This window comes from Macaca thibetana, chromosome 4 (genome assembly GCF_024542745.1).
Source record: "Macaca thibetana thibetana isolate TM-01 chromosome 4, ASM2454274v1, whole genome shotgun sequence".
NCBI classification, from domain to species: Eukaryota; Metazoa; Chordata; class Mammalia; order Primates; family Cercopithecidae; genus Macaca; species Macaca thibetana.
In genome coordinates this window covers 154,157,468-154,183,483 of record NC_065581.1, presented here as the reverse complement: position 1 = coordinate 154,183,483, position 26,016 = coordinate 154,157,468, and the positions used below count along the sequence as shown (strand labels likewise).

At 41.8% G+C, this 26,016-nt stretch overlaps 2 protein-coding genes and 1 pseudogene across 2 annotated transcripts in view; 1 reads left to right on the top strand and 2 right to left on the bottom strand.

Annotated features, from left to right (window-relative positions):
• The window catches only part of RPF2 (ribosome production factor 2 homolog), a 44,112-nt gene extending 40,507 nt beyond the window's left edge, over positions 1 to 3,605 (top strand). The window contains exons 9-10 of the mRNA XM_050789101.1: positions 2,184 to 2,328; positions 3,417 to 3,605. Of these exons, the coding sequence (XP_050645058.1) occupies positions 2,184 to 2,328; positions 3,417 to 3,596 (325 nt within the window). The 3' untranslated portion in view covers positions 3,597 to 3,605. The remainder of the gene's footprint in view (positions 1 to 2,183; positions 2,329 to 3,416) is intronic.
• The window catches only part of REV3L (REV3 like, DNA directed polymerase zeta catalytic subunit), a 659,986-nt gene that overhangs the window by 207,648 nt on the left and 426,322 nt on the right, over positions 1 to 26,016 (bottom strand). The window lies entirely within an intron of this gene.
• LOC126953609 (glutathione S-transferase Mu 2-like) lies at positions 24,906 to 25,555 on the bottom strand (annotated as a pseudogene).

The following is a 26,016-nucleotide window of genomic DNA, read 5'->3' as shown; positions in this document are numbered from 1 at the left end:
CATCCTGTAGTAATTATTCCTTATATGTGAGTGACTGTTGATATCCCTTGGGAAATTCTATTCACTGTAGAGTCAGGGCCATGAATATGAAACAAAATGTTAGTAATGCCACATGTGCCTTTGCACAATGGTTAGGCCTTATGGGGGGGAATATGCAAAACAAAGTGTTAGCATACTTTGAAAAGCAAACACAACATTCTAATAGAGGAGTTTACTTAATGAAAACACACTTTCAGCCAGAAAAGTGTATGAGAGGGAGAAAAATGAGGAAATTACAATTTGAACAGTAGTAGTAATGTCACTCTTCCTCAAGAAATAGGCAAATAATATTTTAAAATATGTAGCAATTACCAGTTAGCATATCTACCAGCTTGAATCCATCTGAGAGAGAAAGAACTGGGTTCTATTTGCAGATAACTAAAAGCCAGAGAATATTTGCTTAAATCAGTTTGCTGTTCCAGTAAACATACTCACTGAAATGATTAAGATCACATCATCTACACAGACAAGTATGGCATTGTACTTAACTCTTTAATGAAACAGCAACATAGGTAGTTATACATAGTTACTTGGAAATCTTAATTTTATGTACCACTCAAAAAATTAATTCATTAGGACATTTGTGTGAATAAAAAGGCACTATATTAAATTACTATGTATACCCTGAAGCTATGTACATCTGTTATGCATCAATTTTTAAAATTATTTTTAGTTAATTAAAAGGGGCTTCAGTTAATTCAAAAGTGCTTTTGGCAGTGTATAGTAGTACTTGGGTGATTTGAATCTATCAGACATGCCATGAGCTGTTTTGAATTCACAAGTTTTCTAACTAGCTGAAAATTAGCACTTTAAGTGGAAGAAAAAATTTTAGTTGAAAATGTAAATACACGTCCTTGATTTCTTTTTTGTTTGTTTTTGAGATGGAGTCTCGCCCTGGCACCCAGACTGGAGTGCAGTGGCGCTATCTCGGCTCACTACAACCTCTGCCTTCCGGGTTTAAGCAATTCTCCTGCCTCAGCCTCCCGAGTAGCTGGGACTACAGGCGCCCGCCACCACGCCCAGCTAATTTTTTTGTGTCTTTAGTAGAGATGGGGTTTCACCATATTGGCCAGCTGGTCTGGAACTCCTGACCTCAGGTGATCTGCCTGCCTTAGCCTCCCAAAGTGCTGGGATTACAGGTGTGAGCCACTGCGCCAGGCTGCTCCACCATCCCTTTATCCTACCTGTACTCCCAGTTCCCCTCCACCAGTGTTTCCAGATCCAGAGTTGTTTAGTCATAGGCTATTCAGAAAGTTGTGGTTTTGTTATTTTAAGATTTTAAAGTTCACTTCAATGTAAGGAAGTTAGTAAATATCTGTGCTATGAGGAAAAGTTGATTCCAAATGGGTTGATTTAACTCCTACAGTCTTAGATAAGAACTTGTTAATCGTACAAACATACTGTTTCAAAGAAAAAGCCAATTAAAATTATTTTTATACATATATAAGTCTATGAGTAAGATGAAGTCAAATCAAAGGATTTTATTTCATTTCTGAGAATTTTGTATCTCACTTGCTGTTTCTTAACAATATTGTATAATTTTATTTCTGATTTTTAAAAATAAGCAAACTGTCCTTTACCTCAGGGAAAAATTTTTTTTTTTAATTTGATATTTGTGCGACCCTTTAGCCCAAAAAGGGATAAAAGACTTAAAAAAAAAAAAAAAGCCAGGCGCGGTGGCTCATGCCTGTAATCCCAGCACTTTGGGAGGCCAAGGCGGGTGGATCATGAGGTCAGGAGATCAAGACCATCCTGGCTAACAAGGTGAAACCTCATCTCTACTAAAAATACAAAAAATTAGCTGGTCGTGGTGGTGGGCACCTGTAGTCCCAGCTACTCAGGAGGCTGAGGCAGGAGAATGGTGTGAATGTGGGAGGCGGAGCTTGCAGTGAACCGAGATTGCTCCACTGCACTCCAGCCTGGGCGACAGAGCAAGACTCCATCTCAAAAAAAAAAAAAAAATTTATAAAACAAAAAGTGAACCAAAGGATATGCTTGGCTTGAATGTATGAAGTATTCAAGTAAGTCTCTCTAAACATTTTATGTCATTTAATGGACCTGTAAATCCCCTGAACAAAAAATATTTGGTGGAGAGGACTTTTATGAAAGTCATAGCAACATTTCTTTTTACCTATTTCCTAAAGGTTGCTGTTGAAGAAATCTGGTTGCAGAACACCACGGATTGAATTGGAAGAGATGGGACCCTCATTGGATCTCGTTCTGAGGAGGACACACCTGGCATCGGATGACCTTTATAAATTATCTATGAAAATGCCAAAAGCTCTCAAGGTATATGACTTAGAGCTTGGTGCCATATTTATTTGTATATTCTACTTTAATCCTTTTTGTTTCCAAAAAGGATTTGTGGCATATTGTATTAAAAGACAAAGATGGGCCCAGCATGGTGGCTCACACCTGTAATCCCAGCACTTTGGGAGGCTGAGGCGGGCGGATCACGAGGTCAGGAGATCAAGACCATCCTGGCTAACACAGTGAAACCCCGTCTTTACGAAAAATACAAAAAATTAGCCGGGCATGGTGGTGGGCACCTGTAGTCCCAGCTACCTGGGAGGCTGAGGCAGGAGAATGGTGTGAACCTGGGAGGTGGAGCTTGCAGTGAACCGAGATTGCGCCACTGTACTCCAGCCTGGGCAACAGAGCAAGACTCCATCTCAAAAAAAAAAAAAAAAAAGACAAGGACATACATAAAGAGATCAATACGATAGATTAAACTAGGACTCACAGAGCCAGGAAAAGGACAGAGAACCAAATAAGCCAACAATAAGGGATAATTAAAAAAAGAGTTGCACAACCCAGACGTGAGGTTTGGCTGAGTGCCTTCTGATAGTCAAGACTGCTGTTTTCAACAAAAGGAAGAGAGTTGTTTGGGACGCTGTAAAGACTGAAGATTTAGAGCACAGGGTATGTAAACCATATGTGCATAAAATGTGTTTTGACTTTTTAAGTAGTCTTAAAAGACAAGCAGAAATGTAATCCCTAAAATGCCAATAGAAATTGAAATGATAGTCACAACTCCTTAAGCTACACACAGGATATTTTCTTGATGTTTGACAGTGGTTAGTGTAGTTTATAGTTTTGTTTTTCAAAGTGTGGCCTGACAGTTTACCTGGGAATTGTGCAGAATATCAGGCCCTACCCTAGACATACTGAATTAGGATCTGTGCTTTAGCAAGATCCCAAGTGATTTGTATGTACACTTAAGTTTGAGAAGAAAAGTATATAGGGCTATATATACTCTGTCATTGAAGGGGCAGGCACTAATGGAAATTGCTACTAAGATAGTTGTTACAGACTAGGTTTTTACTGGCTCATTATAGTAGAAGGCCATTAAATATATACGTATTCTTTTGTCGTAGCCAAAGAAGAAGAAAAATATCTCCCATGATACTTTTGGTACAACTTATGGAAGGATTCATATGCAGAAGCAAGACCTAAGCAAACTACAAACCAGGAAAATGAAGGGGTTGAAGAAGCGACCTGCAGAAAGGATAACAGAAGACCAGGAGAAAAAGTCAAAAAGAGTTAAAAAAAATTGATGGAACTTAGCCAGCCACTACTGTTTCATTGTGTTCTACTTAAGAGAATTATCAAGTGTCAGTCCATTCAGAGTTTCTTATGAGATCTTATTATATATTTTTATAACATGATAATTTTACAATATTATGAACAGTAATATACTAGTATTAAGTGTAAAGTAAGCCTTTTATTTGAGACATTACACTCTGGTGTGCCATTTTCTCTTGTGATATCCCCTGCCTTCCACAAATTCTTCTTTCTCATTGAGTGAATGGGTGGGTGAAGAGGGATCTCCATAACCAATGGAATTTTTTTGAATTTTTTTGAATTAATGGCCTTAGCTAAAGGAAGACATAGAAAGCAGAAATGACCCGCAGGAGCTGTGTAGACACGTTGAATATGAACTACCTGGAAAGTTAACCTCCTTTCCCAACATAGATCTACAACCTGATTTTTATTTTCTACTTTTCTGTTATTTTGCCGGAAATCCTACTAGTTGACAATTGAGATTTTAAGCTTTGTGGCTGAAAATATAGATCTCTGAAAGTGATGTATCTGATTATTGATACATTACACTACTGTTGATTAAGAGACTCTGCTACTAAGTAGAGCCCCACCCCCCTTCTCTGAGAGGAAGCCTGTGATTTTTGGTTTGTTTGTTTTTAAGAGATGGGGTCTTGTTCTGTCACCTAGGATGGAGTGTGGTGGCACAATCACAGCTAACTACAGTCTCGAACTCCTGGGCTCAAGTAATCCTCCCGCCTCAGCCTTCTGTGTAGCTGGGATTACAAGCATGAGTCACTGAGCCCTACTTTTTTTTTTTTTTTTTTTTTTTAAGCAGTGAGGTCTTGCTGTGTTGCCCAGGCTGGACTCAAACTCCTGGGTTCAAGTGATGCTCCCACCTTACCTTCCTGAGCAGCTGGAGCTACAGGTGTTAGTCCACTGCACCTAGCAGAAAGGCAGTGATAGGGGCAGAAATGAAAAAGGAGAAAACAGGTGAGTTTTAAGGTGCAGGGCACTTTAGGGTACTGGGTAGCCCTAGGTAGCTAAAGGTTGCATGAAGGCCTTGGGCATTTGCAGATGGTGTAGAAGCCAGCCAAAGCCTAACTACCTGTTTTGAAAGTTGAAGACAGGCCCTGTGCCTAGGAAAACAGAAAGCAGCTTTCTACTTCCTCCTACTAGTATTGCATACTTGTTTTTCCAGAATAGGGTGTTAAGTTCCTTGATTCAGTCCTTGACAAAGAATTTCCTTTATACAAGTGCCAGTTATGTTGTAAAAGTACAGACATATGCAAATCATAATTTGTTACGTGAAGTACCAATGCTTTTGTTTTTGTTGTTTTTTGAGACAGTCTTACTCTGTAGCTCAGGCTGGAGTGCAGTGGCACGATTTCAGTTCACTGCAACCTCCACCTCCCAGGTTCAGGCGATTCTTCTGCCTCAGCCTCCCGAGTAGCTGGGATTACTGGCGCCCACCACCACACCTGGCGTATTTTTTTATAGAGACAGGGTTTCACCTCAATTCCATGTTAGAGAGCTCCGTGCCTGTGTGTACATGCATTTATGTAAGATTGCTCAGGTGCAGATCAACAATGCTGGCACTAAGCAAAAGTTCGAGCCTCACTCAGCTTTACCTTTTACCTTTCCGTTCTCCTGTGAATCCATTCCTTAGCTTTCCCTAGTCCTCTCTAGATAGCTGTTACTCCCCTCTTGCCAGAAAAATCAGGGAGCTGGTATCATTTATACTTTTAGTTTGATTATACATTTAACCGAAGACCATACAGTCTTGTATCTGAATCAGACATTTGCACTTTATATCTAAATGAGAAGAAAGGGCTAAAATAAGTCGTTTGCTGCCATCTGGAGGTAGATGGACAATAACTGAGGAGAAGGGGAGCCATGAAAAGAACATCAGGAGCGATGGATGCATAGTCCTTCCCCAAATCCTCGCTCCTCACTGGTAGGAGGCAAAGCAGTGGGTCCTCCTCACCAGCCGCTTATGGGACCCTGCCATTCCCGGACCCCTCTATCAGGAAGACCTACCCGAGCACTACTGGAAAATCAGCCAATCGTAACCCAAAGACGGCCATGTTTTCTGTATGTGAGATGTCATAAGGGTGTTTTTGTTTGTTTTAATCAGTAGCCCTCTTGTTTGAGATTTGGCAATACATTTCTATTTTCTAGGTAATTTCTGTGTCTGATGGTAGAGGATCTAATAAGTATTGGAATGCTTCCTAGTTGCTGTTAGAAGTACCAAATAGTATTGCTGAAGTCTAACAAAGACTTTTTGTTGAGAACACCTTGTAGTGTTATACCATCTGGTACTCTTGAGCTGCCATTTATATCACTTTCTGTGGAAAGCACATCTTAATTTTCAGTTGTCCTTAGAGTACAACATATATAAATTGGAGACTATGTATTCATTTCAATGGAGGTGGTAAATTGCCTGTTTTAAGTGTTACTTAATGTTGGATTTTGGTAGATGAGGAAAGCAGTTTGGTTATTTGTTTTGTTTTAAATACCAAACTTCTTATATTTTTTTTCTGGAATATTAATACTATTACCAAGCTATTTTTTCATGGAATTTGGGTTTCTTTTTTTTTTTTTTTTTTTAAGTGCTGTTTGTTTTCTTCGTTATTGAACATAATCCAAAGTAGAGCTGTTATTATCCAATTCAAGAAAAGAAAGGGAGAATAAAGCCTAACTTCAAGTCAATTTTCATTTTATCTGATTAGCTACTTAGATGATCTCTCCTTCCTTTCCTTTATATGTTTAGCTACTTCAGGCTAAAAATGGAAAGCTTCAAAATGGAAGAGGTTAAAACTACTAAACCCACTGCTAAGATCTGAACAACAAAGGAAGATTTGCTTTTATTGAATTTCAGAAATTGGTGCTTTATCCACCATAAAATTAAGAGACAGTGCAAAAAAATACGGGCTTCATTATGTTCTGAATGCACTTTTACTTAGAAATAGTCAAAACATAACTGCATTTAAGACAAATGCATCCTAGCATGTATACATTATGAAATTGTAGAGAATTCATTGACAGAAGCTATTCGAAAAAGAAGATGAAATGGGCTTACTGACTTGAGGTATATGCTAGCTGTAAGAAGAAAGTCAGCTTACATTTAGATGTTAATTATTTGCCTCTCATACTAACAACTTGAGTTGCTCAAGTTTAAAAACAGCAAGGATGTCACTGTGTTTCCCGTATCATCCAGAGTGTGCCAGGAGACCATGTTAGGAATTTTAACTTTGCCATCATTGAATTGAAGCTATTGTGCACTCTTTCCATTTTAGAGCTCTTTGAGAAAAAGTTTTTATTTTATTTTTTTGGAGACAGAGTCTTGCTCTGTTGCCCAGGCTGGAGTGCAGTGGTGCGAACTCAGCTTACTGCAACCACCGCCTCCTGAGTTCAAGCGATTCTCGTGCCTCAGCCTCCCGCGTAGGTGGGATTACAGGCATGCGCACTGTGCCCAGCTAATTTTTGTATTGTTAGTAGAGACAGGGTCTTGCCATGTTGGCCAGGCTGGAATTGGAGTCCTGACCTCAAGTGATCCACCCACCTCGGTATCCCAAAATGCTGGGATTACAGGTGTGTGCCACCGCACCCAGCTCAGAAAGTTTTTAAATATAGCATAAATACATTTTGTTTATTAGAAATCAGGTGTCACTGTTGCATAGGCTGGGGTGCAGTGGTGCAGTCATAGCTCACTCCAGCATCAGACTCTGGGTTCAAGCCATCCTCTCGCTTTAGCCTCCCAAGTACTTGAGACCACAGGCAGATGCCACCACAGCTGGGCTAGTTTGTTTTTTTTGTAGAGACGATGTTTCACTATGTTGCCCAGGCTGGTCTTGAACTCCTGACCTCATGGAATCCTCCCACTGCAGCTTTCCAGAGAATTGAGATCACAGGCGTGAGCCACAGTGCCCAGCCCATAAATGCATTTTATTTCTGTTCTTGTTTTTCCATTAAACTTCTGTCCTTCCTTCCCCAACCCATCTCATCCCCACCCCCATTCCTCTCACCCATGCTCAAGGAATCAGAAAGTGGGTTCCAAACACGGAGAAAACTCTGGCTCTGGTTTCATACAAGCTGGAGCTTGTATGAAAGAAGGCAGATAAGGGAGAAATGGCAAAGTATGTAGAACTCAGCAGTTAGGGCATTTGCCAAGCAAAGATCAAAGCCCCTGAGCTGTAAGTGCTTTCCTGGATTGAGATTGATTCCTCAAACTGAAAACCAGCCTTCTGAGGGCTCAGACAGACGCAGAGTGGCAGATGTTGGCTCTGTGAGGCATGCCCTCCGACCCAGCTGGAACTCAGGACTGCACAGGCACCATCTGTGGACACTAGATCATCGAGTAGGAGGAGGAACCTGCAACCAGAGTTAGAGCCAAGCTAAAGTCGAGCTTGTGTTCTGGTAACTCCCTCTGTCCCTCTCACTCACTGGTTGAGTTCTGAAGGAGGTTCCTGAAAGGCAAAGCACAGCCTATTTAATTTCTGCATTTGAAATAGATTTTGAAGATTCACATCAGCTTGAGCAAACAGTTTATTTTCCCACTCTCCGACCTGATTTCCCCAGAGTCACTTATCTGACAAAGCAAATAGTATAGTGACTTGACTGATTAGAGACATCAGTTTAGATGACACCACCTGCATTAGCCCCTCCAGCTCAGCCTTTCAGAGGCCGCTCTGGGTTTATGGCACTGGGAGAGCATGAGAATTCTTTACTGTCCCCATGAGGCCCCATTTCATCCATCTGGCTCCTCACTCAAAGCTAGTCAATGCCACAAATATGTTTTGAATTTTACTCCCAGCACCTTCCTCCGTGAAGGGACACCTTGGGGAAGGATTAGACAGAATCTTGAAAAATCAAAGCTCAAGTGGCATGAGAGCTCCTCAAAAGCAGCATCACCATACGGGCAGCAGAGTATGTGGGAGTGGCAGACAGGGCAGTGTTGTGGGAAACTGTGTGGCGTTAAATGAAACCAACCCAACCCTCGCCTGCTACTCTTGAGAGCTCAGCTGAGATTTAAACGTACAATGAAAAGATACAGTGCATAAAACCATGGGCAGCATCAATTAGTAATACGGTTTTCTAAGAAGAGTGAAAATGTTTGCAGACTAAAGAAGTGCAAAGGACAATCAATGTGGCTTTGTTTTGTGGTAGTAGTAGTAGCAGTATGATAAAGAATTTTAAAAGGGGACTTGATAAGGCAACTGGCCTAATACTGGCTAATGAAATTCCCATGTTATCTCCATTCTTAGAAAATGAGAGGAGTGGCCATCTTGATTGAGAAGTGGGGCTCCAGAAAGTAATTCTATCCTAACCTCAAGGTGGGTGAAATATGGCATGGAAAGCACCAGGCTGCTTGAAATAACTTTGAGTCTGCGTTCCAAACATGCACATTCAGTTAATCTTGAAGGAACTATGGGGATGTAGAATGAGGCAGAGAACTGGTGACATATCTTCTGGCTTTGACTCTGGCAAAATTATAAGAAAAATCATTAGGTATGTGCCTCATGAGCTCTTACTTAGAATTGGAAATAGTCATTGTAGGAGCCAGCCTGGGTTCCCTGAGAGCTAAGAGTGTTAACCTATTTCGTTGTTTTTTTTTTTTTTTTTTTTTTTTTTTTTTTTTTTTTTTTTTTTTTGAGACGGAGTCTCGCTCTGTCGCCCAGGCTGGAGTGCAGTGGTGCAATCTCGGCTCACTGCAAGCTCCGCCTCCCGGGTTCCCGCCATTCTCCTGCCTCAGCCTCCGAGTAGCTGGGACTACAGGCGCCCGCCACTGCGCCCGGCTAATTTTTTTTCTATTTTTAGTAGAGACGGGGTTTCACCATGGTCTCGATCTGCTGACCTTGTGATCCGCCCGCCTCGGCCTCCCAAAGTGCTGGGATTACAGGCGTGAGCCACCGCGCCCGGCTATTTCGTTTTTTAAAACAGGTACTTTCCTGGTAGATAGAGCATTGAAGTCAAAATTGTAGAGACTAATCTCTCAATTTGTTTTACTTGGGAGAAAGAATTGTAACCATAATAAATGTGTTGCCTGAGGCACACAGCAAGTCAATACGCTGGGACACCGGGTTGCAACAGAGAAAGAAGAATCGTAGAAATTTGAACCAGGAAGTCGGGCATGATGGCTTACACCTGTAATCACAGCACTTTGGGAGGCCAAGGCGGACAGATCACTTAAGCTCAGGAATTCAAGAACAGCCTGGCCAGCATGGCGAAATCCCATCTCTACTAAAAATACGAAAACTGGGCATGGTAGTACGAGCTTTTTATTGCAGCTACTTAGGAGGCTGAGGCAGGAGAATCGCTCGAACTCAGGAGGCGGAGGTTACAGTGAGCTGAGATCATGCCACTGCACTCCAGCCTGGGCGACAGAGTGAGACCCTGTCTCAAGAAAAAAAAAAAGAAAAAGAAAAGCAAAATTTGAACAAAGAGATGGGAAGAAACCTCAGATACAACTCTGAGGAATTTGAGGTTAGGATTTTTTAGGGTTTTAGAGATTGTTAATTGATCAAAGAGTGCAGAGTGAAGTCATAGGACAGGGAGATGAAGAAACTATTCTCACGCTGATCCCCTTCCTCTGGTGGGATCTTCAAACTCGTTGGCATCAGCTGTTTTGTTGGAATTCGGAGTCTGAAAAACATCTGTTTGTTTTTGTTTTTTGAGATATGGACTTGCTCTGTCATCCAGTGTGATTATAGCTCACTGCAACCTTGAACTCTTTGGGTTCAAGCAGTCCTCCAAACTCAGCCTCCCAAATAGCTAGAACTACAGGTGCGCACCACCAGGGCCAGCTAATTTTTAAATATTTTTGTAGGTAGATATGGGGCCTCGCTATGTTCCTCAAGCAGGTTGAACTCTGCCTCAAGCAGTCCTCCCATCTCGGCCTCCCAAAGTGCTGGGATTTCAGGTTTTGCCACCACACCTAGCCCTGAAAAACATTTTAAGTGATCCTTAAACAAAAGTGTTATGATCTAATGTTCAGAGACCCTGTAGGAACAATAGGAATGCAAGTCAATTCTTAGTCTTACGATCCTGATGTCAGAAATCCTGCCCATCATACAGTGGGGATGCAGATGGTCAGTATCTAGTGCTATGTGACTTAGCAACAAGGAAGTGGGCCAAAGGGCAGCCTGATTCATGCTAAATTATAACTACATTTCTGGCCAGAACCTGACATGCAATTCTTGTCAACCCTGTGGGGGCGGTTTCAGAATATTAAGTTCGGGCATACATGCAGACTGGGTGGTCTTCGGAATGTCTGAAGAACAAAGAAAAGGCCAGAGGTTTTATTAAAAAGCAGAAATGTTATGTATTGCTCTTTGAGAAAGTTCATTTGCCCTAGTATGGGTTTGGGGAGCTGGGAGCTCTGATTGGTGAGCAACAGCAGAGGGCAAAATTAGTCCTAGAATTGTAGCAAGTTATCTCAGAAGCTATAGATAAAACTGGTTTCAGCTTACAACAAGCAGTTTCAGCAGCCAGGCTTGCAAAAACTCTATTCTTGGAGCAATGCTTTGTACCCTGAGTGCTTTTTCCTCCTGGCTTCTCGACTCTGTTTTAGTTGGATCTGAAGAGAATGACCCAATTCTTATGGACCAACTTTCACAGGGCAATAACCATTCACTCCACATTTATCAAGCATTATGTTTCAGGCATTGGGAATAACACCTGACACTGTATATGTTTACAATTTCTTTTCTTTTTCTTTCTTCTCTTTCTTCTCTTTCTCTCTTTCTTTCTTTCTCTTTCTTTCTTTCTCTCTCTCTTTTTTTTTTTTTTTTTTTGATGGAGTCCCGCTCTGTCACCCCAGGCTGGAGTGCAGTGGCGCGGTTTTGGCTCACTGCAAGCTCCGCCTCCCAGGTTCACGCCATTCTCCTGCCTCAGCCTCCTGAGTAGCTGGGACTACAGGCGCCCACCACCACACCTGGCTAATTTTTGTATTTTTAGTAGAGACGAGGTTTTGCCATGTTGGCCAGGCTGGTCTGGAACTCCTGACCTCAGGTGATCCGCCTGCCTTGGTCTCACAAAGTGCTGGGATTACAGGGGTGAGCCACCACGCCAGGCCAAGCATTTTCTTTCAAATACAAGGAATATTTTTTCTAATTTAAAACAAACAAACAAACACTTTTTTCTGATCATCAAAGGGAAAGTTGCAAAGATGAAAATAAAAGTCACTTGTAATCTCACCAGCCAGAGATACCATCATTAACATTTTGCTGTATTTCTTACCACTTAAAAAAATACATAGTTTTAAGCTGGGTGTGGTGCTGCGCATGTGGTCCCAGTGTAACTGCCCAACGGGTTCACTTTGCCGGCTGCCTAGACAGAGCCAACTTACCAAGACAGGGGAATTGCAATGGAGAAAGAGTAATTCATGCAGAGCTGGCTGTGTGGGAGAAGAGAGTTTTATTATTACCCAAATCAGCCTCCCTGATAATATGGCGGGTAGGGGCTTGGGAAGTGGGGAGTGCTGACTGGTCAGGTTGGAGATGGACTCATAGGGGACAGAAGTGAATTTTTCTTGCTCTCTCTGTTCCTGGGTGGGATGGCAGAACTAGCTGACCCAGATTACTGTCTGGGTGGTGTCAGCTGATCCATCAAGTTCAGGGTCTGCAAAATAGCTCTGATCTTTAGTTTTACAATGGTGATGTTATCCCCAGGAGCAATTTGGGGAGGTTCAGACTCTTGGAGCCAAAGGCTGCATCACCCCTAAACGGTAATTTCTAATCTTCTAGCTAATTTGTTAGTCCTACAAAGGCAGACTGGTTCCCAGGCAAGAAGGGGGTCTTTTCGGGAAAGAGCTATTACTAATTTTGTTTTAGAGTCAAACCATAAACTGAATTCCTTCCCAAAGTTAGTTCGGCCTATGCCCAGGGATGAACAAGGACAGCTTAAAGGTTAGACGCAAGATGGAGCCATTTAGGTCTGATTTCTTTCACTGTCATAATTTCCTCAGTTATAATTTTTGCAAAGGGGGTTTTGCCAGCTACTCAGGAGACTGAAGCAGGAGAGTCCCTTAAGTCCAGGTGGCCTTAGTATGCTATAATCATGCCTGTGAATAGCCACTGTACTCCAGCCTGAGTAACATAGCAAGACCCTGTCTCTAAAAAATTAAAAATAGGACCAGGCATGGAGGCTCACACATGTAGTTTGAGGAGTATTGCTTGCGGCCAGAAGCTCAAGACTAGCCTGGGCAACATATCAAGATCCTGTCTCTACAAAAAATTTAAAAACTTAGCCAGGCATAGTGGTGCATGCCTATAGTCTTAGCTACTCTGGGGACTGAGGCAGGAGGATCATTTGAGCCCAGGAGTCTGAGGCTGCCGTGAGCTATGGTTTTGCCACTGCACTCCAGCCTAGGTGATAGAGCAAGACACTGTCTCTAAAAAATATTTAAAATATATATCTTTTAAAAACCCCAAATTTAAAAATAAAACTATGGTGTCGGGCACGGTGGCTCACTCCTGTAATCCCAGTGCTTTGCGAGGCCGAGGTGGGCAAATCACTTGAGGCCAGGAGTTTAAGACCAGCCTGGCCAACATGGCAAAACCCCATCTCTACTAAAAATACAAAAATTAGCCAGGAATGGTGACACGCGCCTGTAGTCCCAGCTACTCAGGAGGCTGAGCCAGGAGAATAGCTTGAACCCTGGAGGCAAAAGTTGCAGTGAGTCTAGATCATGCCACTGTACTCCAGCCTGGGCAACAGAGAGTGAGACTCTGTCACAAAAATAAATAAATAAATAAATAAATAAATAAATAAATAAATAAATAAAATACATAAAATAAAACTGTGGTCTTATTCTGAGTTCTGCTTTTTTATTTTTAAATACATATATAGCTAAAACCTACATGTATGGAAGTGTTCATATGAGCAAAACATGACAAATTTTTACCAAGTGAACACACTTGCTTAATCATTATCCAGATCAAGAAATAGAAGTATCCTAAGTGAATTAATGTCAAGGAACAGAAAACCAAATATCACACATTCTCACTTGTAAGTAGGAGCTAGACAATGGGTACTCATGGACATAAAGATGGCAACAGTAGATAGTGGGGACCGACTACTAGTGGGGAGGGAGCAAGGAGGCCAAGGGTTCAGAAACTGTTGGGTCCTGTGCTCAATACCTAAGTGATGGGATCAGTCATACCCCAAACCTCAGCATCATGCAGTATACCCAGGTAACAAACCTGCACATGTATCCCCTTTATCTAAGTTGGAAAAGAAAAAGAAATAGAAATGTTGTAAAGACCCACAGAAGTCCCCTTGTACCTGCTCCCATCATTAGCCCTTGTCCAAGGGTTCACAACTAGGTGCCCTGCCCTTTATTTTTTTTTAAGACAGATTCTCACTCTCGCCCAGGCTGGAGTACAGTGGCAAGATCACTGCACACTGCAGCCTCAACCTCCCAGGCTTAGGTGATCCTCCCACCTCAGCATTCCTAGTAGCTGGGACTACAGGCACATGCCACCGCCCGGCTAATTTTTTACAACAGAAGTCTTGCCAGGTTGCCCAGGCTGATCTTGAACTCCTGGGCTCAAGCAATCTTCCCGCCTCAGCCTCCCAAAGTGCTGGGATTACAGGTGTGAGCCATTGCGCCTGGCCTGCCCTGCTCTTTAAAATAAATGTTATATGTAAGCAGTTTCTTGTGTCACTAGTTATTTTTTAAACACTATTTTTGATGGCTCTGTAATATTTGATTATGTGGATATGTTATTTATTTTAGTCATTCTAGTGTTGGACATTAATGGCATTTCCTATTGACATTATTATAAATAATATAATAAGCACAATTTTTTTTTCTTTCTTTTTTTTTTTTTGAGATGGAGTCTTACTGTGTCACCCAGGCTAGAGTGCAGTGGCACGATCTCAGCTCACTGCAACCTCCGTCTCCCGGGTTCAAGCAATTCTCCTGTCTCAGCCTCCCAAGTAGCTGGGATTACAGGTGCCTGCCACCATGCCCGGGTAATTTGTGTATTTTTAGTAGAGGCGGGGTTTCACCATGTTGGCCAGGCTGGTCTCGAACTCTTGACCTCATGATCCGCTCACCTTGGCCTCCCAAAGTGCTGGGATTATAGGTGTGAGCCACCGTGCCTGGCTGATAAGCACAATCTTTTTTTGAAAGTATTTTCACATGATATTTTCAGTTGATATTTAAAATATTCCATAAACTGAATAGTGCAGGTGGTATTTGTATAAAATTTCCAGTCGAGAAAGCAGAGGCTTGGATTAAGTAATCTTGTCCAATGTTACACAACTTAAAGAGGTAAATCTGGACCTAGAACTCAAGCCTTCTAATTCCTAATCTAGTGGATTCTCAGCAAGATGTCTTAAGTGTCACACAGTATTCTTGTCAATCACATGGAGAAATGATGTAACTAGTCAGCACCCAGGCCAATTCATAGCAATTTAAACAACTACACCCAAAGAGTATTGATGAACGATGACTACATCTATGGCATCCAGAAAGCAGATCTTTATTGACCAGCCTCAGGGCTGCTATTGACCTTTGTCTCTTTAAACGGTGTTATCTTCCACTTTCATGAAGACAAAAAAAGACACAAAGAAAAGTTCAGAACCTGGGGGAAAAATATACAGGTAGTTAGGATAAAGGAGACTGTTCTACAGTTGGGAAATGCCCCTGGAGAAACCCAATGTCAGACATCAGTGTAGGCCTGCTTCCGAAACGTCCCCCTAAATTTAAGCTGCACTGACAGAAGTTGATCCTTCAGGCTGATTAAAATCATTTATATGAGGCCGGGCGCGGTGGCTCAAGCCTGTAATCCCAGCACTTTGGGAGGCCGAGACGGGCGGATCACGAGGTCAGGAGATCGAGACCATCCTGGCTAACACGGTGAAACCCCATCTCTACTAAAAAATACAAAAAACTAGCCAGGCGAGGTGGCGGGCGCCTGTAGTCCCAGCTACTCAGGAGGCTGAGACAGGAGAATGGCCCGAACCCGGGAGGCGGAGCTTGCAGTGAGCTGAGATCCGGCCACTGCACTCCAGCCTGGGCGACAGAGCGAGACTCCGTCTCAAAAAAAAAAAAAAAAAAAAAAAAAATCATTTATATGAGATTTTTTGAAGTCTAAACACAAGAAATCCTGATTCAAATGTACAGTAATAAAAAAGTAGATGTAACAGGAACCCAACATCCTCTAACCTGTTCATATCCATAATATTGGCTCCATTTCTGGGCACCACCCTTGGAGAAATTGAGCTACCCGGTAATGGCGAATGTAACAAAAAATCTCCAAATCCTGTCAGATTAGGCACGGATGATTTGCCTGAAGAAAAAAAGTATTTACTGAACAAAATTTGATTCCATCAACTTAACTGGAGTATAATTTACATAAAATTAATAAAATTATTTATTTTTAAAATAGAGACACGGTCTTACTATGTTGCCCATGCTGGTCTCGAACTGCTGGGCTCAAGTAATCCTCCTACATCAGCCTCCCAAAGTGCTGAGATTACAGGTGTGAGCCACTGTGCCTGGCCTAATTTATGTACAATTAAATGCACCTGTTTAAAGTGTACAATTTGGTGAGTTTTGTCATTTGTGAATACCTATGAAAACACTGCCACAATCAAGAGGCAAAATATTTTCCTCCCATCCAAAAAATTCATATTTGTTTTTTTCCCTCCATTCCATATGCTGGGCAACCGCTGATCTGATTTTTGTCTCTAGAAATTAATTTATGTTTAATGGAATTTTGTATAAATGGAATGAAAGAGAAGAACTCTTGTGACTCGCTTCTTTCACTCAGCATGAATATTGTGAAGTTCATACATGTTGCTACATGTATCTGTAGTTGGTTGCTGTAGGTAGTAGTCCATAATATGGATTTCGTACAGATTTTTAATAGATTCATCTGTTTATGGACACTTGGGTTGCTTTTACTTTTTGGCTGTTACGAAAAAAGATGCTATGAATATTCGTGCTACAGGTCTTTGTATGGTCAAGTGATTTCATTGCTTTGGGGTAGTCCCTAGGAATAGAATGCCTGGATCACATAAGGAACTGAATGAACAAGAGACATGTTCCCAGTCCCCAGAAGGCTCACTTTCTAGTGGAAGGAAAGAGATGGTAAAACATATAAACAAATAGAATACATTCAGAAAGTGATAAGTGACATAAGAACAATATAAGAGGCCAGGCACAGTGGCTCATGCCTGTAATCCCAGCACATTGGGAGGCCGAGGTGGGCGGATCACCTGAGGTCAGGAGTTCGAGACCAGCCTGGCCAACATGGAGAAACCCCGTCTCTACTAAAAGTACAAAAATTAGCCGGGCATGGTGGCAGGCGTCTGTAATCCCAGCTTCTCAGGAGGCTGAGGCAGGAAGATCACTTGAACCTGGGAGGCAGAGGTTGCAGTGAGCTGAGCCCGTGCCACTGTACTCCAACCTGGGCGACAAGAACAACACTCCATCTCAAAAATAAAATAAAATAAAATAAAAATAGACAGAGAGTGACTCAAGAGGGCCTACTTTAACAAGAATGACAAGGGAAGAGCTCTCAGTAAAGGCAACATACGGACTGAACTGAGTCCTGAATGTCAAGTTATTAGTATGTGAAAATTTGGGAGAGCACATTTCAGAACTGTCAATGTCAAGTCCTTGAGGAAGCAAAGTATTTGACTTAAGGATGTAATAGTTTTCACCACACCTTTGATGGAAAACCAAGTGGAAAAGGAATTACACTTATTTTAAGAACTTTAGAGGCATATTTATGACTCATGAGTGAAAGTGAGATGGAGAAAGTTTTCAGTTCAGTCTCACCTTTTTGTGGGTAGAGCTACTCATGACTGAAATGAGTTGCCTGGGGAGGCAGTGAGGCTTCCGTGATCGGACATAGATAAGAGAAGCACTAGAGACAGGATGATGGCTGAAGGCAGGCGACGAGGCCAGGTGCACTCCCCAGCTGAGATTCTGTGATTTGGGGACATCTGGGGATAGGAAAATGACCTGGTTTTAAGTATTTTTTGTTGTTGAGGCTTCATTTTCTTTTTTCCTTTTTTTTTAAAAAGATGTTTTCTACTAATATAAATAAGAACTACAACTAGATGGACCTGGAACCAAACCTACGATTTTGAGCTCTCAAAATGAATTATTGAGCAAATATAAATCTAGCCTAGAAACCAACTGTTGTAATTTTGAATGAATTTATAAGGCAACTGATTAAAAAACAAAATACATTTTTTTTCTACTATCTATTTTTAACAATAAGCACTTGGAACACATTCGTTTTTTGGCCAGGCACAGTGGCTCACGCCTGTAATCCCAGCAATTTGGGAGGCTAAGGCGGGCCGATCATCTACGTCGGGAGTTCAAGACAGCCTGACCAACATGGTGAAACCCTGTCTCTACTAAAAATGCAAAAATTAACTGGGTATGGTGGGACACACCTGTAATCCCAGCTACTCGGAAGGCTGTGGCAAGAGAACCGCTTGAACCCAGGAGGCAGAGATTGCAGTGAGCCGAGATCGCACCACTGCACTCCAGCCTGGGCGACAGAGTGAGAGTCCATCTCGAGGGGGAGAAAAAGAAAAAAAAAAAAAAAAACATTCAAGTGTTTCTTAAAAGGTTGAGAAAAGAAGAATGTGAGACCAGACGCAGTGGCTCACGCCTGTAATCCCAGCACTTTGGGAGGCTGAGGCGGGCAGATCACAAGGTTAGGAGTTCAAGACCAGTCTGGCCAACATGGTGTGAAACCTCGTCTCTACTAAAAACAAAAAAAATTAGCTGGTCGTGGTGGCACATGCCTGTAATCCCAGCTACTCAGGAGGCTAAGGTAGGAGAATTGCTTGAACCCGGGAGGCAGGGGTTACAGTGACCCGAGATTACGCCACTGCACCACTGCAGCCTGGGCAATACAGTGAGATTCCATCTTAAAAAAAAGAAGAAAAAGAAAAGAAGAATGTACTATCTCTTTCAGTCAAATAACACTGTCTATAGTTAGTGTATAAGAAAGTGTGAGAAAATGTTTTTTTGTTTGTTATTTTGAGATGGGGGTCTTACTCTGTTGTCCAGGCTGGAGTGCAGTGGCTTGATTACCACAGACTTGACCTCCTGGGCTCAGTCAATCCTCCCATCTCAGTCTCTCAAATAGCTGGGACTACAGGCACGTGCCACCACACCCAGCTATGTTGCTCAGGCTGGTCTCAAATTTGTGGGTTCGAGTGCTCTGCCCACCTCGACATTGTAAAGTGCTGGGATTACAGGCATGAGGCACCATGCCTGGCTGGGGAAATGTTAATAATAAAAATAGGGGAAGCTGAGCACAGTGGTGCGAGCCTGGTAGTCTTATCTACTTGAGAAACTGAGACGGGAGGATCACTTGAACCCAGGAGTTTGAGTCCAGCCTGGGCAACAGAGCAAGACCCCCATCTCTAAAAAGAAGAAGGGGTGATAATCCTTCATCATGTACATAAATCTGCCCATTTACCAATAATAACACCAGCCTGGACAACACAGTGAGACCCTATTTCTACCAATAAATAAGTAAATAAATAAGAAAGAGAGAAAATGAAAAAAGAAGAAGGAAGGAAGGGAATGAAGGGAAGGAAGGGAGGAAAGAAGGAAGAAAGGAAGAAAGGCAGGCAGACAAGCCGGGCATGGTGGCTCACGCCTATAATCCCAGCTGCTTGAGAGGTGGGAGGATTGCATGAGCCCAGCAGTTCGAGACTAGCCTGGGTGACCTAGCGAGACCTCTTCTCTAATAAATAAATAAAGTAATTAAAATAACAATTAAATTTTCTTAATAAAATTAAATGATATGTACCAAGGTATTAATCTAGATAAAAGATGTGACAACACCATTGGAATATGTATTAGAAGACTAAATATACCTGATTTTATAAATGCTTACTTATCCTAATTATTGTGCAAACTTAAGAACAATAATGGAAGAAAAGAAAGGGGAAAAGGCCGGGCATGGTGGCTCATGCCTGTAATCCCAGCACTCTGGGAGGCCGAGGCAGGCAGATCACCGGAGGTCAGGAGTTTGAGACTGGCCTGGCCAACATGGTGAAACCCCGTCTCTACTAAAAATACAAAAATTAGTCAGGCATGGTGGCAGGCGCCTGAAAGGCGAATCGTGGGAGGCTGAGGAAAGAGAATCGTTTGAACTCGGGAGGCAGAGGTTGCAGTGAGGCGAGATCATGCCATTGCACTCCAGCCTGGGGTACAAGAGTGAGGCTTATCTCAGAAAAAAAAAAAAAAAAAAAAAAAAAAAGGAAGGGGAAGAAGAGGAGGAAAAGAAAGAAAAGAAGAGTTGCAAAAGACAAAATTACAACAAATAACAAATTTAGCTTAAAAACGTAATTGGCTTTTATTTGTAATTCTAGAACTGAGCAACACCTCATACTATAAAATACAATGAGGCTGAGTGTGGTGGCTCATGCCTGTAATCCCAGCACTTTGGGAGGCCAAGGCGGGCGGATCACCTGAGGTCAGAAGTTCGAGACCAGCCTGGCCAACATGGCAAAACCCCATCTCTACTAAAAATATAAAAGTTAGCTGGGGGTGGTGGCATGTGGTTATAATCCCAGCTACTCGGGAGGCTGAGGCACAAGAATCATTTAAGCCCAGGGGGCGGAGGTTGCAGTGAGCCGAGATCGCACCACTGCACTACAGCCTGGGTGATAGAGCAAGGCTCGGTCTCAAAAAAAAAAAACAAAAAGTACAATGAGTGTTCTAATCAGAGGAGGTTGGCTTTACAGACAGAAAAAGGTTGAGAAACGCCAAAACAGAAAACAAAAACTTGATCGATTGTTTCAAAGTTGCTTTCCTTGTAAAGGCTAGAAAGGGGACTTCTTTATCATACTGGCTGAAATTGCTTGTTTAGGGATTTAGCTATTGTCTCTCGCCTGATTTCTCAGAAGGTCAGATAAACAACTTAGTTTCAGTTTGGTGATGTGGAACTTTAGCGTGACTGACTCCATTTTGGTTTGATCTGTTGGACCTAGAGCAGGAGTTCAGTCCAAACCAGTGGCCTCCTATAATTTTTTTTTTTTTTTTTTTAAACAATTTCACCCTTTGGGTCAGGCTGTCACGTAGATGAGAGTGCAACCAAAACTTAGGCCATTCACACTGCTCTCAGTTACCATCATTCTGCGTTTCTGGTCTCGATGTGCCATTCTTAGGTTGTGGTGTCCTCATGATCACATACCTCTTTGAGTTTTTGTTATTCTAGCTGAAGAGAGGTCATCCAATGTTCAATGGATGGCTACGTGTAGGTATTTAAAACCTTCGAGAGAATATAGCACACCAGGAAGGCCACTATTATGACTATCAGGAGGATAATACCAGCAGTTTGGTGTAAGCTCCTTAGCCAGGATCCCATGAACCAAACCAACTAAAATTGAATAAATCAAAGAAGGAGTCAGATGAGGAGTCCACTTGTTTTACCCAAGCGACTGTTCATTTTTTGTAACCGAGTCTCTGCAATACCCAATGCTTCTACCCATGGACAACAAGTGTTATCAACTGCACAGACTCCTCCTATACAGCTATAGGAAATCTGGCATCCTATGACTGGGTTATACTAAAGCAGGGAGTGAGAACAAGTGGATCTAGAAGTGTAACTTTATAAAAGGGACCGCTAGTACAATTTGAACAACAGTTACGTACATTAGAGATGTTGCTAAACTTACCCACTAGATGGACTAAAGAAGCTCTTAGGTTCTGTAAAGATTTGGGTTTCACATGACAGTTCATCAGATTGCCTGCAGGAGCTGCTGACTGTGCCAAGCGAAAAAGATGGGCAAAAAAGAAAAAAAAAAACAAGTTCAGAGGGGCAAGAATCTTATGATAGGCAGTCTTGTGCTGACACCTTGGGGAAAGCTGTTTACAGCATGCAGTTGTCAACTTCTTTCCCTGGTTTGCGGTTTGAATGTCTCTGGTTATGGTATCAGGCGTTTTGGTGAACTCTGTGTGGCCCGCACATCAGGAATGACACTTGTCCCTTGAAATTTACATCGAGTTGTCCGGTTTCAGCTTAGAGGGCTTTGGGAACAGAGCCGTTCTTCTTAGTTGGAGAGTTGTAGCCAGATATTGGAGGAAAAGAGAATTCTAGAATCTAGTCCAGTCTACAGGAAGATAAGAAAAACTTGAAAACGATGAGCAGAGCTACAACCCAATAGCAGGTGTACTATAGCTTTTCTTCAGAAACAGTTTTTCTCTCTACAGTTACTCCTCCCATTTCTACCAAAAATAATCAGAATAAGACAAATGGGTTTACAAAATAAGGGTAGTCTCATCAAAGTTGGCCGGGTTATTTACATAAGAGCAGCAAGAATAGTGATTGACCACATAGACTGTTTTTAAGTTTGCTTTGCTGGAACTGTTTTTTGTTTGTTTGTTTGTTTTGAGACGGAGTTTCACTTTTGTTGCCCAGGCTGGATTGCAATGGTGCAATCTCAGTTCACTGCAACCTCCGCCTCCCAGGTTCAAGTGATTCTCCTGCCTCAGTCTCCTGAGTAGCTAGGATTACAGGCATGCACCACCACACCCGGCTAATTTTGTATTTTTAGTAGAGATGGGGTTTGTCCATGTTGGTCAGGCTGGTATTGAACCCTCAACCTCAGGTGATCCTCCTGCCTCGGTCTCCCAAAGTGCTGGGATTACAGGAGTGAGCCACTGTACCCAGCCTGTGGGAACTTTTTTCTCTTTTTCTATAGCATTTACTGCTGCAAAGCTTTGCTGGAACTTTTGGTAAGAACTCTCAGAATGGACATTTAAAACTTCTTTAGGTTAGGAAGCCAAATCAAGGCATACTTTAGACTTAGCCTCCAGTACCTATAGATTCATTCTATATATCTTCTCATATATGATATCCCAGTCACAGCTTCAGTGATACAACTAGAATCTGCCTAAAGATGGATCCTCCAAAATAACTCAATTGTCATCAATCCTCTCACTAGGGAGTTGCAACCAGGGGAATTTTATTTAACAAGAGGGAGAAGGAAAAATGGAAGGAGAAAATCATATTCACTGCCATGAGAAACCTACTGCTTTCATCCTTCCATGATCTCCCTCAGTTCTGGAGAAGCCGGGTAAGAGTACAGGCGTATTTTTAGTACTATATAACTTTGTGGCATACTAACTCAACAAAGCACTTCTTTAATTGCCAAATTCTTTTCTTTATTTTATTTTATTTTTTGAGATGGAGTCTTGCTCTGTTGTCCAGGCTGGAGTACAGTGGCATGATCTTGGCTCACTGTTCTGGGTTCTAGCGATTCTCAGGCCTCGGCCTCCCAAAGTGCTGGGATTATAGGCATGAGCCACCACGCCCAGCCGAGGGTTGCAGTTTCTCCACATCATCACCAGTGCTTGCTATTTTCCATTTTTTCCCCATATAACACAAGTCCACTTATGTATATTTCCCATTTTTATTATAGTTATCTTAATGGATGTAAAGTGGTATCTCATATGGTTTTGGTTTGCATTTATCAGATGATTAATGTTGTTGAGCATTGGAATATTTTCACTTTCTTGATGATGTACTTTGAAGGACTAAAGTTTTAGTTTTAATAAAGTCTAATTTACACATTTTTTCTTTTGTTTTACTTGTGCTTTTGGTGTCATATCTAAGAAACTATTGCCTAGTCCAAGGTCATAAAGACTCACTCCTGACTTTTCTTTGAAGAGTTTTAGAGTTTTAACTCTTAGATTTAAGTCTTTGATCCATTTTGAATTCATTTTTGTATCTGGTGTGAGTCACAGGGTCCATCTTCATCCTTTGCATATGGATATCCAGTGTCTTGGCACCACTTTTTGAAAAGACTGTTCTTTCCTCATTCAATGGTTGTGTGCTCTTGTCAAAAATTGATTGACAGTAAATGTGAGGCTTTATTTCTGGACTTTCAATTCTGTTCTGTTGATCAATATGTCTGTCCTTATGCCAGTACCACTCTGTCTTGATTGCTATAGGTTTGTAGTGAGTTTTAGAATTGGGAAATGTAAATTCTACAGCTTTGTTCTTTTTAAAAACCTGTTTTGACCATTCTGAGTTTCTTAAATTTCCATATGAGCTTTAGGATTAGCTTGCCAATTTTTGCAAAGAAATCAGCCAAGGTTTTTGTTAGGGACAGTATTGAATTTTAGTTCAATTTGAAGAGTTTTTCCATCTTAACAATGTTAAGTGTTCTGTCCTATGAACATAGATTATCTTTTCATTTATTAAAATCTTCAATTTCTTTCAATGATGTTTTGTAGGTTTCAGTGTACAAGTTTTGTACTTCTTTCGTTAAAGTTATTTCTGTGTAGTTTTTCTTTTTGATGCTATTATAAACAGAATTTTCTTTATTTCATTGTCTGTTTGCTTATTGCAACTATAAAGAAATACAATTTCTGTTTGTATATTAATCTTGTATTCTGCAACCATGCTGAACTTGTTTGTTAGTTCAAACAGTTTTTTAGTGGATTCATTAGAATTTTCTATATGCGAAATCACATCATCAACTAATAGGATACTTCTATTTCTTCCTTTCCAAGCTGGGTGCCTTTTATTTCTTATTCTTGCCTAATTGCCTTGGCTAGAACCTCCTTCACAATGTTGAATAGAAGCCGGGAGAGCAGACGTCTTTGTCCTGTTCTTCATTTTGTCTTGATGCTTCATCTGAAAAAGAATCAGTTCTTTTACCATTAAATATGCTCTTACCTGTGGGTTTTTTGTAGAAGCCCTATATTAAGTTGAAGAAATTCTCATCTATTCCTATTTTGTTGAGTGTTTTTTTCATCATGAAAGGGTGTTAAATTTTGTCAAGTGCTTTTTCTGCATCTATTGAAATGATCCTGTGGATTTTGACATTTATTCTGTGTGTGTGTGTGTGTGTGTGTGTGTGTGTGTCTGTGTGTTTTAGGTTTTACTTGGATCAGGTAGGCTTAAGGCAGGGGCCATGCTGCAGAAGAAGGGCCTGTAAACCAGTCAATGCTGCTCTTTCATGCAGCCCTGGGACCTCAGGGCTGAGCTAGCTCCACAGGCGAGGGGCCAGTGAGGCCCCTCAAAGCAGACACAACCACTAACAGGAGGGAAGGTCAGGCTGGCTTTAGTGCAGGGAAGGGTAATGTTGGGAGGGAGACGTTCATAAAGGAAAATGGGTAGCTGAGGCTTTAAAGGGCTTGGATGGGACAGGGGTTTAGGGGAAGTGAAGAGGGCCAATAAAGTCTTGGGGGTAAAGAAGGGAATAAACAGGAGAAAAGAACAAGAAGGCAGGAGCTGGGGTGTGGAGTCCAGCTGCTCTACACAGTCTGGGCAGCAGGTTGAGTATGGGCAGCTCACTGCCACCTCCTGGCCTTCAAGGCACTACTTGTTGCCCCAGACAGCCATCTTTGTGAACACAGGTCTTGGGAGGAAGCGGCTGGATTTCGTGTAGGCAGAGATCTCCAAGCCCTCAAATCGGGAGATGAAGTCCTTCAGTTTGGGAAAGCATCCAAGCACTTGGGCTCAAATACTTGGTTTCTCTCAAGGACATCATAAGCAAATGAAATCCACAAGGGCGATCTTGTCCCCAAGAAACCATGGCTGCTTCCCCAGAAACTGTGAGTAGAATTTCAGCATTGCAGGGAGTGCCTCCAGGTATTCTGGCTTCAGTTTCTCAAAACCTGTGTTGTAGCAGAGTCTGGCCAGCTGCATTTTGTTGTCCATAAGCTGGTTCTCCAAACTGTCTTCCCAAATCTTCTCCCTTTCTGTCTCCCCACACAGGTTGTGCTTGTAGGCAATGCAGCCCAGGATGGCCTTGCTCTGGGTTATCTTGTGAGCCCCATCAGTCAAGTAGGGCAGATTGGGAAAGTCCAGGCCTAGCTCAAATTTTTCATTCAACCACTGGCTTCTGTCATAGTCAGGAGCACCCCCCCCATCGTGTACTTCTTTTCCTCATAGCTTGAGTCTGTGTATTGCTGGAGCAGGCAGATGGTGTGGGTCAGCCCTCAGATGTCCCAGTACCCCTGTGTCATGGGCCTGGTGCTGGTCGGTGCAGACAGGCCCATTTACTCTATTGATGTGGTATGTTACATCAATTGACTTTTGGATGTTAAAACAATCTTGCATTCCTGGGATAAATTCCACTTGATCGTGGTGTATAATCCATTTTACATATTGCCAAATTCTACTTGCTAATTTTTTTGAGGATTTTGCATCTTATTGGTAAGATATATTAGTCCATAGCTTTCTTGTGGTGTCTTTGGTTTGGGTATCAGGGCAATACCAGTTTCATAGAATGAGTTGGGAAATGTTCCCTTCTCTTCTATATTTTGGAAGAGTTTGTGAAGAATTTATATCATTTATTTATCTTTTAAAAATTGTGGTAAAATACACTAATATGAAAATTTCTATCTTAACCATTTTTAAGTTTACAATTTAGTAGTGATAAGTATATTCACATTGTTGTTGCAACCAGCTTCTAGAACTTTTTTTT